Source organism: Chiloscyllium plagiosum, unplaced genomic scaffold (genome assembly GCF_037043375.1).
Source record: "Chiloscyllium plagiosum isolate Xiang-an unplaced genomic scaffold, Cpla_swu_hap1 HiC_scaffold_12, whole genome shotgun sequence".
Classification (NCBI taxonomy): Eukaryota; Metazoa; Chordata; class Chondrichthyes; order Orectolobiformes; family Hemiscylliidae; genus Chiloscyllium; species Chiloscyllium plagiosum.
In genome coordinates, this window is record NW_028270150.1 from 89,667,817 (window position 1) to 89,685,322 (window position 17,506).

General features: G+C 41.6%; 1 protein-coding gene across 9 annotated transcripts in view; it reads left to right on the plus strand.

Annotated features, from left to right (window-relative positions):
• Positions 1 to 17,506, plus strand: part of rubcnl (rubicon like autophagy enhancer) — a 74,590-nt gene that overhangs the window by 10,903 nt on the left and 46,181 nt on the right. For 6 of the 9 annotated variants that reach the window (XM_043700357.2, XM_043700356.2, XM_087993038.1 and 3 more), the window contains 4 exons: positions 2,179 to 2,222; positions 10,785 to 10,902; positions 13,111 to 13,587; positions 13,861 to 13,958. In XM_043700357.2, the coding sequence (XP_043556292.2) occupies positions 2,217 to 2,222; positions 10,785 to 10,902; positions 13,111 to 13,587; positions 13,861 to 13,958 (699 nt within the window). In that variant the 5' untranslated portion in view covers positions 2,179 to 2,216. Of the gene's footprint in view, positions 1 to 2,178; positions 2,223 to 10,784; positions 10,903 to 12,487; positions 12,595 to 13,110; positions 13,588 to 13,860; positions 13,959 to 17,506 lie in introns of those variants that run through there. The other 3 variants (XM_043700365.2, XM_043700361.2, XM_087993041.1) reach the window with 3 other exon arrangements.

Sequence of the window (17,506 nt, forward strand, 5' to 3'; positions counted from 1 at the left end):
GTGCACGTTTAGTCCCAATGGCTGTTCCATATGGGAGGAGAAAGTGAGGTCTGCAGATGCTGGAGATCAGAGCTGAAAATGTAACCAGTAGGTCCAGGAATGGGCTGAAGAAGGGCTGAAGAAACGTCGATTCTCCTGTTCCCTGGATGCTGTCTGTCCTGCTGCGCTGTTCCAGCAACACATTTTCAGGGCTGTTCCATATATCTGGATAAAGAACTATTTGTCAAAGGTGAAAACGTTGTATTCGAGAATCAAACGGATGAGTTGTAGGATGGTGCTTGGAGATTAGCAGTTGTGGTGTTGAGTACCGAGCCTGTTGACGGCATCACAGCATTGTGAGAAATGCTGGTGTAGTGTGCTGAGACGTCCTCTCTGTCTCTCTCACGCACTTCTATATACACTCACACTCAAACAGACCCTTTCTCATTCATAAGCTCTCTCCCATGCGCACACGCATGCACTCACACATGCACCCTCTCACAGGTCTATACCCCATCACACTCACACACATACTTGACCAAGTTTTACACACACACACACACACACACACGATTGATCTGTATTTGCAGAATTACATTTTAATGGTGCATTGAGAACAACCTAGCTCTCAAATGCTGGCAAAACCAAGGAACTCATTATTGACTTTCGGCGGGATGTTACTCATGCCCTCCTACACATTAACAGCACAGAGGTGGAACGAGAGGAGAGTTGAAAATATGTTGCTGGAACAGCGCAGCAGGTCAGACAGCATCCAGGGAACAGGAGAATCGACGTTTCGGGCATAAGCCCTTCTTCAGGAGTGGAGAGTGCCAAGCTCCTGGGAGTAGTCATCCACAATAAGCTTTCTTGGACTCTTCATGTGGACATACTGGTTACAAAGGCCCAACAACATCTCTTCTTCCTCAGGCAGCTGAGGAAATTTGGCATGATGGCGAATACCCTTGCCAACTTTGAGAGGTGTACCATCGAGGGCATTCTGTCTGGATGTATCACTACCTGGTATGGAAACTGTACCATTCATGATCGGAGACGGTTATAGAGAGTGGTGAACTTGGCCCAGACAATCACAAAGGCCAACCTCCCATCTATAGAATCCATATACCAGGCCCGCTGTCAAGGAAAGGCCACCAGCATTCTCATAGGTTATAGAAAAAATTGTCAGCGTGAGATGGATCTATCATCAGGGAGAAGGTACAGAAGCCTGAACACACACACCAGCCTGTTTCGTAACAGTTTCTACCCTACTCTTGTTAGGATACTGAATGGATTCACAAACTCAACGTTCGCCTGTAGTTAGTGGGGCAGGATCATAGACATAAATTAGAGTAAAATGATTAAAGTGTCATACAACTGATGCGATGTATTGAATAAACCTAAATTGCTGTTAAGTCTTTAAACACTTAGAATGGAGATACAGGTTTCGATTCATTAATATGTAAATCCCAGAACTTCTTTCATGTCATGTTCCAGAGATAATTTAAGGTTTTATATATAAAAAAAAGGTGATATATCAGCTCAGGCAATGCATTAAAGGTGTGAGGTTAGAGTCTATATCCCAACCTTGAGTCAGACTGGTTCTAATTCCAAATTAGGAATGTTATAAAATGTCAGACAGACAGATCTGTTGGCAGTCAGGTTGGAACCTGACTCAAGGTTGGAAAACAAACACAGACTCTAACCTGACATCTTTAATGCATTATCTGAGCGGAGATGTCACCTTAAGTTATTGCAGGAATGACTTGAAAGAAGTTCTGGGATTTACATATTAATGAGTCAAAACCTGCATCCCCATTCTAATTGATTAAGGATTTAAGAGCAATTTAGGTTTGTTCAATACATCGCATCAGTTGTATGACACTGATTTTTTACTGTAAAGTCTGAGTCCTATGATCCTGCCGAAGGAGCATTGCTCCAAAAGCTTGTACTTCCAAATAAACCTGATGGACTATAACCTGGTTTTGTGAGATTTTTAAACGTTGTCCATCCCAGTCCACACCAGCATCTCCATATAATGTTTATTTAGGAGACTTATGTTAATAAAATTTCATCTTGCTGCATCGAATTGTCCTGCTTAATGGTGACAATGTGAGTTTGATATGTGTTTAGGACCATTTTAATTTCTTCAATCATTTGTGGAACAACCAAATATCTGAAAGTGGATTATTCATGTTTCAACAGGACATATGCATGAAGATGAGGTGACACCCTGAGCACTAATGAAGGTAATGATTTAAAGCCATCACCATATTACAGATAAGTGTTTAATGTACATATAAAAAAGGAGGAATAAGAGTAGTCCATATGGCCGGAGAAGCCTGCTGTTATTCAATACGTTCATGGCCGATTAGATATTAAACCTCAACTCTACATTCCTGCGCACCCCCAATTATCAATGCACCTCTGCATTAAAGATATTTAAATATTCTGCATTCACTGCTTTTTTTAAAAAGGAAGGGAATTCCAAAGACCCACTACCCTCAAAAATTACTTCCTCATCTCTGTCCTAAAATGACACCCCTTTATTTTTAAATTATGATCCCTAGTTCAAGATTCTCCCACAAGACAAAACATCCACCTGATCAAGTTCCCTCACGATCTTTTATGTTTCAACTGAGTCAACTCCGACTCTTCGAAACTCCAGAGGATACAGGCCTAGTCTAACTTTTCCTCATAAGGCAAATCACTCAGTCCAAGTATCAGTCCAGTAAACTTTCTCCGAACTGCTACCATACACAACACTCCAGATGCATCTCACCAATGCCTTGTATAACTGAAGTATAACCTTCCGAATCCTGCACAGAAGAGGAGGTGCTGAACGTCTTTAATTGTATCAGGGTGGATAAAACCCCAGGACCTAGAACTTGGTCGGATGTTAGGAGAGTGATTGCTGGGTGCTTTGAGATATTTGTATCATCAACAACCACGGGTGAGGTGTTGGCGGATTGTATGGTGGATAATACTTAAGTTGCTTACAAAAAGCCAGGGAACTGTAGATCGGTGAGCCTAACATCAGAGGTGGTGAAGTTGTCAGAGAGGATTATGAGGGACAGGATTTACATGTATTTGGAAAGGCAAGGACTGTTTAGGAATAGTCAACTTGGCTTGGTGCGTGGGAAATCATGTCTCACAAACTTGATTGATTCTTTTTGAAAGATAGAGGGATACAGGCCAAATGCTGGCAAATGGGACGAGATTAATTTAGGATATCTGTTTGGTGTAGACGAGTTGGACCGAAGGGTCTGTTTCCATGCTGTACATCTCTATGACTCGATGCCCCTTGCAAGAAAACAGCATATTCTGTTAGCTTTCTTGAACACCTATTGTGTCTGCATACTGCATCATAACCATCCCCTCAATCCCTTCTTCCAAATCATTTGCATAAATTGGAAAGAGTTGAGGCCCCAGCACTGACCCCTGTGGCCCACCACTTGTAACACATCATCAGCCTGAAAAAGACCCATCGATTCCTACTCTCTGCTTCCTGTTAAGTCTGCTGTAAATCTTTGAAATCTTTTTGAACAGTGCAATAATGAGATGGCTGAAAAATGATCCCTTTAGAAAAGCTCGGTTTTTCCACAATGTAGAGTTTAGTCAAATTTTAATCACACACTGAAAACAAAATCAATTGACATGCTTCTAAAAAATTAAACTGGGTAAGGAAAGCTACTGTTCCATGGTATTGAGCTTGGAGAAAGTGAGGACTGCAGATGCTGGAGGTCAGAGCTTAAAAATGTGTTGCTGGAAAAGTGCAGGTCAGGCAGCATCAAAGGAGCAGGAGAATCAACCTTTCGGGCATGAGCTTGAAGAAGGGCTTATGCCCGAAACATCGATTCTCCTGCTCCTTTGATGCTGCCTGACCTGCTGCGCTTTTCCAGCAACACATTTTTAAGCCATGGTATTGAGCTTGCCAGACTAGAACCTGCAATAGTACTGTTCACATTCAAGATTTCTGTGACAATTCCCATCCTTCATATTACAAGGAGAGGCCACTCTTGTCATCCCCCGTGCTACTCAAAATTGCCTAATCTCCAGGTTTGGTTTGCCAAGTCTTCAGTTTGTCCAGTTAGATTCTAGAATTTGAGGGAATAGATGGAAATGAAACCAGAAAAGGACAGTCCATCTGTATGTGAGTTCCATGTCCCAAAATCATGTTGGATGGGGTTTACACAGAGGAACCTCGATTATCCAGATTACACAGGCAGGGAGTATTTTGTTTGGGTAAATCGAATTCCGGATAATCAAATGCTGGATAACACAGTTAGCCAAGCATCAGAACTTTGCAATCTTGCCAGATAATCCAGTGTTTGGATAATTTAATGCTGGATAATCGCAGATTCTCTGTATATGTCTGTACTGGAATCCACAATATTTACCTGACTGACCCAGTTCAGCTTCTCTTCTATTGTAATCCCCAGGATAGTAATAGTAGGGGATTGCCATTGAAGGTAAAAGGGGTAATGATTAGACACTCTTGTTAGAGATGGCATTGCCCAGGACTTGTGTGGCACAAATGTTACTAGCCACTTGTTAGTCCAAGCCTGAATGTTGTCCAGGTCTTGCTGCAGTCAGACACAGACAATATTCATATTCACTATCAGGAGTAGCAAAAGGAATTGAACACTGCAATCGTTTGTGAACTGTTTCATCTCTGAGCTTACGATGGAGAAAAGGTCATTGATGAAGCAGCTGAAAATGGTTACAATTGGGGAATTTCTTATTGTATCCTGAATGTGAGAAGGTTGACTTCCAACAATCATGAGCTTTGTATTGGGTAAGTCTCTGGCAGGGAAGAACTTTACCCAATCCCCACTCACCTCCTTGCCTTGATTCAAATGCAATCACTCTCCCCTCTCTGAATTCTAGTGTCCATGTTCAGATCAAGGCTTTAATGGAGGTTTGGAGCAAAGTAATCCTGACAAAAGCCAAGCCTGTAGATTAGTGAGCAAGTATGGATAACATGATCGACACAATAAATTTGCATTTACAGAAAGTCTTTCTTCCGATAACACATAGTAGATTCATGACTAAGCTCTGACCTTATGGAGTTAAGGGATGTATAGCAGGTGAGCTGCTGGTCAGCTACAAAACAGGGAGGGTTAGTAGAATAAATAAAAGTGGGAAATACTCAGCAGGTCAGGCAGCGGCTGTGGAGAGAGAAACAGAGTTAGTATTTCAGGTTAATAACTACAACCCAACAGAGTCAAAGACGTTTGTTCAGACTGGTAGAAGCTGAAAAGTGATGTTCCACAAGATTTAGTGCAGACACTACTGCTGCTCACTATTTATATGAACGATTTGTACTCAAATGGGAAGAACAACTTCAAACTCCAAAGTATGACTCGAGATTGGAGGTTCAAAACAAAGATTACAGCAGAATAGAATTTTTTTTTTTTAAATTCACTTGATTGATGTGGGCATCCCTGGCTGCCCACATCATTGCACGTCCCCAGTTGCCCCTTGAGAAGGTGGTGGTTAGCTGCCTTCTTGAGCCACCACAGTCCACGTGCTGTAGGTTGACCCACATTGCCTGGAGGGAGGGAATTCCAATATTTTGACCCAGCGACAGTAGAGGAACAGTGATACATTTCCAAATCAGGATGGCGAGTAGCTTAGAGGCAACTTGCAGGGGGGTGGTGTTCCCTAGTATCTGCTGTCTTTGTCCTTTTAAATGGAAATGGGCCTTGTCCCTACAAGAACTGTGCGATGGTCACTCTCACTGATATGGTCATGGACAAATGCATCTGCAGCCAGTAGGTTGGTAAGGATGAGGTTAAGTATGCTTTTCCCTCTTGTTGGCTCCCTCATCATCTGCTCAGATGCAGTCGAGCAGCAATGTCCTTTTAGGACCTGACCAGCTCAAACAGTAGTACTGATGTTGAGCCACTCTTGGTGGTGGACATTGAAATCCCCCACTCAGACTACAATTTGCACTCTTGCCACCCTCAAGTCAACTTGTTGAATGCGTGTTCACCTCGCAGCTTACTTTTTAGTATAGATGGAAGTGAGTTGGTACGATTTGGTAGGTGTAATGATGGAGCTGTAAAAAAGGCAAGAGTCCAAATTAGAACCGCCAAGTGAGATAGGGAATACATATTCACAAATCAAAGATAGCAGCACAAGTTAACAGATGCAGAAAGGTGGAAACAAAGCCCCAAGTTTATTTCTAGAGGAATAGAATGGAAAGTGGGGAATTTATGTGAAACATGAAAAGAAACTTGGTTAGATCACAATTGAAGAACTGATCTGGTCTCAGAATGCAAAATATAGACAGAGATATTTGCGAAAATGCAAACCAGGGTGAAACCAGAACAGGGAAGGTAGGTTGAACAAGTTTGGACTGTCTTCTCTGGAAAAAAAGGTTGAGAGCAGATCTAATGGAACTTGTTCAAATTATGAAGAGATTTTGATAGGATGGAAGACAAGGGCAGCAAATATGGGAATCCTGCACCCTGCAAATTCCCTTCCATGCCAGTCACCATCCCGACTTGGAAATAGCTCACCATTCCTACAGTGTCACTGGGTCAAAATCCTTGAATCCCCTCCCCAAGGGCATTGTGGATCTACTTACAGCAGACAGATTGCATTGGTTCAAGATGGCAGCTCACCACCCCCTACTGCTGTGCAAGAAGTCTGGCTCAAATTAGTACATAAAAATGTAGAGAAGATGTTGCCAAATTGCGAGGAAGGAGAAAATTATACATCAAAAAATGTAAGATAACCATGAAAACTCCAGCAAAAAAAAAAGATTCAAGATAAACTTCTTTATCCATGAGGATATGGAACACTGTACCATACAGAGCATTTGAAGCATCTAACATTGAAATATTTATTCAGTTTCACCTTAAAGCCATGAGGTAAAAAGGAATATTAAAAAGGAATATTGGGGTGGCATGATGGCACAGTGGTTAGCACTACTGCCTCACAGCGCCAGGGACCGGGTTCAATTCCCGCCTCAGGCGACTGACTGTGTGGAGTTTGCACATTCTCCCCGTGTCTGCGTGGGTTTCCTCCAGGTCCTCCGGTTTCCTCCCACAGTCCAAAGATGTGCAGGTTAGGTGAGTTGGCCATGTTAAATCGCCCGTAGTGTTAGGTAAAGAGGTAAATGTAGGGGTATGGGTGGGTTGCGCTTCGGCGGGGTGGTGTGGACATGTTGGGCTGAAGGGCCTGTTTCTACACTAAGTAATCTAATCTAAATAGCCCATAGTGTTCAGGGATGTGTAGGTTAAGTAGATTAGTCAGGGGTAAATGTAGAGTTGTAAGGGAATGGGTCTGGGTGGGTTCCTCTTCGGAGGGTCGGTGTGGACTTGTTGGGCCAAAGGGCCTGTTTATGTACTGTAGGGATTTTAATTCTAATATAAAGATTTCTTGACTGTGAGATGCAGTATGGTGGGACAAGCCCTATTTTGAGTATAATCATTGGCTGAAACTGGTCAAACCTGTTTCTGTAAAGTCTGCGTCATTCTGTTACGTACATGACCAAGATAATCTTACTGCGATACCATATAAAACTTGCTCTGAAAAGAATGGCTGCTGCATGAAAAGACTTACTTAGAAGAACTAGAAGGACGCAATATTTCAGGCAGCATTCTCTGCCCATCATCTGGAAGAAGCAGCAGGACGAATTTCAGTGAAAGGGGTAGACCAGGAGAATGAGAATATCAGAAAATTGGAACAAAGAGGCAGAAGGAGGCCACTTGACAAGCTGAGAGTGCTCTGCCAATTAGATCATAGAAACATTGGACATAGGAGCAGAGTAGGTTCCTATTCAAAACTGCTGCCATTCAGTTGGCTAATGGCTGCTCATCTACTATCCCCATATCATGGAATATTGTCCTTCACTGCTGCAGGGATGGAGTTGAAAATTTAAGGGAGGGTATGCTGTAGTTGTATAGGGTGCTGGTGAGGCCACACCTTGGAGTACTGTGTGCAGTTTTGGTCTCCTTATTTGAGAAAGGATTAACTGGCACTGGAGGAGGTTCATTAGGTTAGTTCCAGAGTTGAGAAAGTTGGTTTATGAGGAGGGATTGAGTAGACTGGGATTATACACATTGGAAATTAGAAGGGGGGGGGGGGTCTTATTGAAACATGTAAAATTATGATGGGAGTAGGTAAGATAGAAGCAGGGAGGTTGTTTCCACTGGCAGGTGAAACTAGAACTAGGGGCACAGCCTCAAAACAAGGGGGAAGCAGATTTAGGACTGAGTTGAGGAGGAACCTCTTAACTCAAAGGGTCGTGATTTCCCTGCCCAATGAAGCAGTTGAGGTTACCTCATTGAGTGTTTTTAAGTCAAAGATAGACAGATTTTTCAACAGTAAGGCAATTAAAGATTATGATGAGTGGGTGGGTAAGTGGAGCTGAGTCCATGAAAAAGATCAAAGTTGAAAGTCACAACACCAGGTTATCGTCCAACAGGTTTAATTAGAAGCACTAGCTTTTGGAGCAACACTCCATCAGGTGGCTGTCCTGATGAAGGAGCAGTGCTCCAAAAGCTAGTGCTTCTAATTAAACCTGTTGGACGATAACCTAGTGTTGCGTGACTTAACTTTGTAAACCTCAGTCACACGCCGGCATCTCCAAATCACAAAGATCAGTCATGATCTAATTGAATGACAAAGCAGGCTTGAAGGGCCACTCCTGCATCTGGTTCTTATGTTCTTAGATGTCACCTGTCTCCAAAAGCCTATTGATTTCTCTGTTGAGCACGGTCAATGACTGAGCTTCCCCAGCCCTCTGAGGCAGACAATCCCAAAGATTCGCTAACCTCTAGATGAAGCAACTCCTGGTCATCTCAGTCCTAAATGGTCAGCCCCTTATTTTGAGATCACCAGGTAAGGGAAACATCCTATTTGCATAGTGACCCAGTCTCCTCAGTCTCTCTTCACCAACCATCCCAGGGATCAACCTCCATTGTACTCCCTCTGTGCTAGGTATATTTCACTTTAGAAAAGGGAACCAAAACTACACACAATACTCCAGGTGCAGATTCACAAAGGTTCCTTGCAATCGCAGCAAGACATCATCTGTTCTTGAATCACCTTTACAATGAAAGCCAACATACCATTTGCCTTCCTTACTGATTGCTGCACCTGCACGCTAGCTTTTTGTGGCTCATGAACAAGGACACTCAGTGTTAATGCAGCTTCACACTGTTCCCCTTTAAGGCCTTGTGCCTTATTTATATTGCGGAACCACAAATGCAGAAGCAATACAAAAATACAAAATCTTTCTAGATGGTTGGCATTATTGCAAGTTGCACCACAGCAATTAAATAAGCGGTTCTAGTTTTTTTAGTCATATATCTGTCTGTTAAAATGACCCTCATACTAAAGGGCATACAACCCAGTAATCAGGAAGAGTACTACCATTCAGGAAAGTCAATAGACTGTTGACTCTGCTGACACCATTTCTGTATCCTGCTCCCTGACAAACTCAAAGTCTATGGATGTGTTTATACCTAATGTTAATCATGCACATTCATCAATTGGTAGGTGAGACACATATTGTCCAAAAAAAAAAAATTTCTTATTTCTAACAAGGACACTGCACTGGTGATAAAAGTTCAACCTGTCAGTCTACTTTGGACTAGGTGGACACACCCAGCTCTGGGATCAAGACAAACTGGGTTGAAATGGTGCTTACTGATTACGTCTCATGAGTCTGACTTTCTCTGTCCAGCGGGGAGGGCTGAGGGAGAAAAGAAAAAATAAGTATTTAAAGCTGAAATGGAGGAACGGAAGAGAATTTTACCCGTGGCCTTATTTTAAAGGCAAAATTGAGCAACTGTCAGGAAGTATGGATGAATTATAAAAGGCCTTGCTTTTTTGGCACCAGTTTAGAATTCACTTTGTTTCAATGAGATTTACAGCATGAAAAGCAGCAATATAAATGTCAGTTTTATCTGTACTCTATTGCTGGTCTCAGTGTGATTGCATTGTAGGAAACTTAACAAGTAACAATACCATTCCAAACATATTCACAATGAGTCTGAAATTCAATATTGCTCATGGCTTTTAAAAACAAGTGCAAACTATGTACTAACCTGGTCAAACAGATGTCTGGAATGGGATAGGATCTAAAGTTGTATCTTCTGACATTACACTTGTGCCAGAAAATCCACTGGACCAAACTCTGTCACCCAACATATTGCTCAAATCTCAGGTCTTGCTGCCTTAATTTATCAGACAGTTGTTTGTGGCTTAATGAGAACTTTTACAAAAAACAAATACTGGTTACATCTTGATATAAACGTCAATTTATCAAATGGGGTGAAGTTAGCACATGCTTTTAATTTTCAGAGGATATTGCATCCCTGTTAGAATAGTGATTTGGGGAGGAGGTGGAAATCTCATTTTCTTAATCCCACACCCTCTTAAACGGGCACTGTTTTCATGAAAAGGTTTTATTGCAAAAATAGGAATGAGAAGAATTGACAGATCACTAAAGATGTTGCACCCAAGTGATTGGAATAAATATATTCTCTTCTTGTGTGCTGGCAAACAAATAAAGGATAATCAGCAAACACTTTATTTTCAGATAGACAGTGTCACTTTAAAAACCCCAAGTCTGTTCCTTTCAGGGGAATTAGTCAAGATCAGATGGTGAACTAGTGGCTGTCTCCACCTGGTCTTTTTACCAATCAGGTTGCTTTAATTCCACATAGTGAGCATCTTCAACGCCGTGAAGCTGAGAATCTCTTTCCCTCCAGTTCATGTCTTGTTGTCTCTGCCATTGGGTGATTGATCTTGTTGTCAGTTTCAGTCTCTTTTCTGTTTTACTGATACAGCAGGCAAGGGAGAGCAGCTTATTGCCTGTGTCTGAGGCAAGGGCAGTATCTGCCTCAGGATTCCATCTGAACACCTTGTGTTTACTGCCCCAGTCACCGTCTACCTCAGCACTGTCAGGTATTTGGTTTTATTTTATCCTCTGTTTGATTTGAACTCTGAAATGGTGTTAAATGTAAAGTTTGAGAGTCATGTTCTATTCTACCTCTCTAATCTTTGATTCAGTCAGGCTTGCAGTACAATGCTTTTAAGTCGGTAAGCTGCAGGACTTTGTATGTCCATTACAATGTTTTCATGGTAAGAAAGGGGTTCAAATCCCACTTGCTCCAGAGGTGTGTAATCACATCTCTGAACAAGTTCATTTTGAAAGTATCGACAAGTTTGTTTCTTCCTGAAAACTGGTAAATTGTTTCATTCCCATAGCAACTCCCTGATCAATCAGTGTCCATCTGCCTGGTTTGAGAACTAAAATTGGCAGTTACCTGCTCTCGTTAGATCTCCATGGTGAATGATGGCTTGACCAATCAGAACTCTCTCTTCTCATTGCTGTATTAACTGGTGACTCTCTGAGGGGTCTTGTGTGGTACAGTTGTAGTCTCTCTCTAACGCTGGATTGGTGAGGCCTTGGTACAAATCTCCCCCTCTCCCTTCAGAGGTGTATTATAATATCTGAGCAGGTTGAATGGAAAAGTAGGTGTGCAGAGAAAACAAGTGCTTTGGATGGGGGTTCTTCTGGTGCAGTAGTAGTGTCCCTATATCTGAGCCAGGAGGCCAGGGTTCAAATCCTACTTGCTCCATCTCTGAACAAGTTTATTTAGAAAGTATCTGCAAGTTTGTTTCTTCCGTCATGGTCTTGAAATAATCAAAACCAGACTTTTGATTCCTTCCTGTTTCTTTAGTGTGTTTAAGCTCTCTTCAATTACTTCTGTGGAGGACTTTTTTTTTGTTTTTTTTTTAAAAAAAAATGCCTTTATGCAACACTAATTTGCCTCAGATTCAAAAACAGAACGATAAAACCAAGGCAGCTCTTTCTGTCTGGGAGGTGGAATTTATTTTCGGTGTTTTACTTGTTTCTCAGTGTTACTTAAATTGGGGCTTGCTGTTTAATGGAAATGTACCCTTTTTTTTTAAATGGGGCTCTTGTGGCATAGTGGTAGTCTCCTCCTTTCCTCTAGACCTGGAGGCCTGTGGTTCCAAGACATGTTGTGATACACTTGATCAAATTGGTTTAGATTTAATCCAGCTCCCAATATTTACTGAAATGAGTTTTTATATATTTAAAAAAAATCTATGGGATGAGGGCTTTGCTGGCTTGCCCAGCATTTATTGTCCATCCTTAATTGCTCAGAGGGCAGTTAAGAATCAACCATATTTCATGGTTGAGAGTCACATGTAGGCCAGGTAAGGATGGTAGTTCCCTTCTGTAAAGGGCATTAGTTAACCAGATTTGTGGTTTTCCAATAGTGTTGGATCCAGACTTTCACTCATCTACATTATTGGCAGATGGTGTGTCATAATCATGTATTTTTGACTATCTTTTTGTGCTTGATACGAGAGCTATTGGTGGCTGCATGACTCTGACTCCAAACATTATTCCCTATCTCAGTCGTCTTCTGTTTCTAGACTCAGCAGCCAGGGAAATCTGTAAGCATCTTTTACATTTCATTGCAGTTGCCACTTATTCTTTGACACTCTAGAGCGTGTGTGTCCAGTTTCTCCAATCTCTCATCAGAAGGTAGTCCAACATTTCCAGGGATTAAGTCTGGCCCACCTCCATTATGCTCCTTCCATGGCAACTACATGCTTCCTTGGGTAAGGAGACCAAAAGTGTACATGCTACTCTAGATGCAGGCACAGCAATGCCCCTTTTTTATTCTAAACCTCTTGCAATAAAAGTCAACTTTCCCTTTGCCTTCCTTTTTATTGATTTATTGCATCTGCATGTTAACTTAGTGTTTCAGTAGCAACGACACCTTTGTATGCCAGCACTTCCTAAGAAATGTTATGTCTATCTTTTATTTCCTTACCAAAGTAGATGAATTCTTGGTTATTGACATTATTGTCTTTCCCCATTCATGGATACTTAGTTAGTCTTTTTCCCATTTCTGGATGGTAATTTCAAAGATTTCCTGAGCACGGTGCAGGTTAGAAACTGCTGGAGATCAAGATCTCCTCATTGCATTGACCCCTGTCTAATGGAGCACATTGAATAGGGGTTTATTGCGTTGTACTGTCCATCCTGAATTCTTTCAACCAAATTGTCTATTCATTGGTAACACTGTCAGCAAAATTCAACTGATCTTGTTTGTGGTTCTTTATTTTTGACAGATGAATACTCCACACCAGCAGTGATGGGCCAGACTGCAGTGCACCCAGGCCAACCCTCAAACAATCCAGAAGCCATCAAAGAGATCCTGAGCTCTGTATTGGACACCTTTGATGGCTTCAAACCTCCTCTCACAGAGAACTGTACAGCCATTACAAGGCTATCTTCATTGACTGTGTTTCAAGATGGAGCTTCGAAGGATCTTTGGGACAGTCGTGGTAAAGGTGAAGAACAGCGGCACTGTGTGGAGATTGCTATGATGACCTGTCAAGGTGATTCATGCAGCAGTAGTTCATCACTGACTCACTCTCCTGAAAAGTCCTCAAGTCGTATTATATTCAACCCTTTCAGCAAACTCTTGACCTCTGTACAGTCTACAGCTTCCAGGCACATGAGCTTCACAGGAACTTCACCTGCAGTGTCTAAGGCCAAAGAACCCCATTATCAACGCTCTCAGTCAGACTCAAACATCCATCCAGGTAAAAGATGTTAATATGAACAATATTGCTTTCGCGACAGTACCGAATAATAAGAATTGCAATTCAGATGCAGCAAATATGGGAAACAGAATGGCAGGAGATATGTGAAGAATGGTATAACTCAGTTGGTTATCTGAAATTTCTGAATCGGAAGTTGTACTTGTTTTCATACACCTGTTTAGCATTTTTAAGGCAAAGGATTTGCTCTGTTTTAAAATTTTCCCTTTTTTTTTTCTTCCCCATTTTGAATCTAAAATTTCTGTCTTTCCACAGAGAGAGCACGACATGGGCCAAATAACAGACCGGAGACTATTGTGTACACGAGTTATCTCTCCAACCCTAGTTTCAGTGCAAGTAGAGCTCAGGAAAGGGTAAGATGTTATCCACAAAACTCTGGTTTAAGTTTTTTGTTCACTTGTACAAGATTTAATTTTTTTTTTTAAAACTGCTGTCTGAATTTGTCTTTGTTTTGCGATTCCTGTCAGTCATGTTCAGGATTGTCAATTAAATATAGGTGATACATCAACGTGTAAAATATTTTTAATGTAAAGGGTTGACAATTTACTAGTTTTTCAAAACTGTGGATAATGTACTTCAGTATCACTCGATCTGTGCTGGAACTTGCTCCTTTTTTGTTTTAAACTGCAGAAAATACATTGATGTGGAATTTTTCAGAGCTGTACAGCACAAAAACGGACCCTTTGGTCTAACGTGTCCACGCCAACCAGATATCCTAAATTGATCTAGTCCCATTTGTCAGCACTTGACCCATATCCCTCTAAATCCTTCCTATTCACGTGCCCGTTCAGATGCCTTTTAAATGCTGTATTTGTACCAGTCTCCTCCACTTCCTCTGGAAGCTTATTCCATACACGTACCACCCTCTGAAAGAGTTGTCTCTTGCGTCACCTTGAGCAAAGGCAGTTCAATGAAATGAAATAAAGTCCATGTTGGTGGGAACCAATAGTCCAATGTTACTTTTCCAAGTTGACTAACTGGACCATCCGAAATACTGACATGTACCTTCTTGCAATGGGGAGGAAAGGTCAAACTTAAACCCTATGTTTATCAGGAATTCAATTGTGAATGTCAGCAACTGCTTTTTAAATTTGTTGAATGCCCCAGCTGGACTTGTTTCTATTTTTGCATTGCAGTTCTGGAACCCAATTATTAAAATAGAAGTCAGTGAAGGGTCACCAGTTGGACAAGGCTCACAATAAATGAAAAAGAGCATAGATGCAGGGTTATGAATGAGCAAATAAACTGCTTTTTCACTGTGTGACAGAAATTATACAATGCATTTGATACAGGGTTTGAAACGTCGTCATTTTTTATTTTGAGATGAGAAGTCCAATTTAAATCTGTCGAGTCTTCCAGCCCAGAAACAGACCCTTGGGTCCAACCAGTCCACGCTGACCATTATCCCAAACTAAACTAGTTTTACCTGCTCCTGCCCATATTCCTTCCAACCTTTCCCAATTCATGTTCTTATCCAAATGTCTTTTTTTAAATGCTGTAACTGTACCCACATTCACCACTTCCTCTGGAAGTTAATTCCACATCCTGTTTATATATGAATAATCCACTTTCAGGCACCTGGTTTTGCAATAGTTAAGATGAAGTAGTTAAAATGTTACTAAATATGTATTAAACTGTCATTATTACCATTTAACCAGGACAACTGAAAGCAGCAAGGTGTAATTTTCTTAACATAGGTCTCCTAAACGAACATGGACACAGCACAGGGACGGGATGATTGTTGAGATTTACATGAAGCTGGCAGGATTGTTTTACGCACTTACCTTCTCTCAGTAACTGTCAAGGGGGCTTAAAGATAATTTCAAAAGCAGGTTACACCATTTAACGTTGAAGAGGAGGGTGCGACTTCAGTGCGGAATTTTGCTATCTCCTTATCTATGTCTCTCATGATTTCATAGACCTCTAAGGTCTCCTATACTCCAGGAGAAAGAGTCCCAGTCTATTCAGCATCTCACTACAGCTGAGACCTTCCTGTCCTTTTTTTGTTTAAGATTCCTTCCCTGCTCCCCCTGCCCCACCCCGCCCCCGCGTAAACCATCCCCCAGTGCTTTTGTTTTGAAGGACAAGAGTTTTCCTGGATGCCCCGGCCATTGCCAATGAAGAAGCAAGCTGTTATCATATTCTGACTATAACGGGGACTATATTTTAAAAAGACTTGGGTGGCCATAGAGGACTCTGAGCTGTGCTGGGGCTGTGAAAGGTGCTATGTAAATGCATGACTTTGGAATAACACCAGTCTGAATGTTACCCCGGGTTGCTGCTCACAGCAATGTTCCTTGACTCCAAGTTACAAGTAGAACCACAAACACTAATCGTGCAAGCCCAGACTGTTGTCTTAATAGATGTAGATTCTAGTGTGAAAATGGATTCACTGGTTTTCCCAACAGTCATGTAATCTTCCCTTTCACACATGACTGTGATTAGCTGAGGAGAGTGACAGAGCTTGATGTTCAGGAGTGTTCACCCTCCCTTCCCAAAGAAGCAAGTGTGATAGGGTGTGTTTCTGGGCTGTATGACTCTTCGGTCCAACCAGTCCATGCTGACCATTTCCCAAATTAATCTAATCCCACTTGCCTATGCTTGGACCATATCCCTCAAACTTTATGACTTGTACTTATCCAAATGTCTTTTTAAATGTTGTAACTGTAACTGTGTTCACCACTTCCTCTGAAAGTTCATTTCACACACAAACTACCCTCCGTTAAAACACAAAACTTGCCCCTCAGTCTCTTTAAATTCTCCGTCCTCACTTTTAAAAAAGGTGAATGTGTCCAAGCCTTGAAATCCCCATTCTGAGGAAATGAAACCTACAATTAACCCTATTTTTCCCCTCCTGATTTTATAAACCTCTATATTGTCATCTCTCAATGCCCTCCAGTCCAATGAAAGAAGTCCCAGCTTTTCTTTATAACCCAAACCTTCCATACCTGGCAATAGCAGTCTCCTTTCCCTATCTGATTTTGTAAGGGTTGACTATCAGTGTGGACTTCTCTTGTATAAAGTCTCGTATTTGTAAATACCGAAAGAGGTCCCTGTTAGACAGTCCAACCTTCTGGCACAGCTGCTCAAAGGACATCATAACCTCCCTATCGAACAGTTCCCCAAACCAGAGATATCTCTGGACTCCCAAATTTTAAATGTAGCATCTGTCAGCCCTGACTGAAATCCTGATGTTCCCACTATAGGGGTATAAGGGGAGGGTTTTTGCAGGTTACCCTCAACTTGTCACATTATCGTCCAGGCTTTAATTGTATTTATTACAATAGGGTTTTTACAAAAGTCCATAATAACTCTCATCTTGTCTCTAAATAATAGATTGAGGGGACATTTTGCTTGGGAGGTCTCAATATCTAACCAGATTGGGTCTCTTGTGTCCCACAATCAATCAGCTACATAAGATAATAAGGAGCTCAATTGGTACTCCCTGAAATCTGGAAAGTCCAGTCCTCCCCTTGCTTGTCGGAGCTGCAGCTTTTCTAATTTGATAAGGGGCTGTCTATGATTCCAAATAAAGGAGCCGATCCAGCCGTAAAGCTTACGCAGCACCTGTCTCGGCAGCATCAAGGGGGAGCATTCTTGTAGGATATAGAAGACGAGTTAGAATATTCACCTTCAGGCTACTCTGCTCGATCAGGATATTGGGAGATCTCCCCAGCGTTGAAGGTCCTGCCTTATTTTCTTGAAGTGAACATAATTGGCTTTATATAACTTACTGGAGTAATAAAAGTACCTAAGTACAGAAAACATTCTAGTGACCATCAAAAGGGAAAACCAGATCTGTCTGGTAAATTGGGAGGCCTTGCCAGTATATCCAATGGCATGGCCTCCGATTTCATAAAATTGATTTTATAACCTGAGAACATACCGAATAGAGTGACCA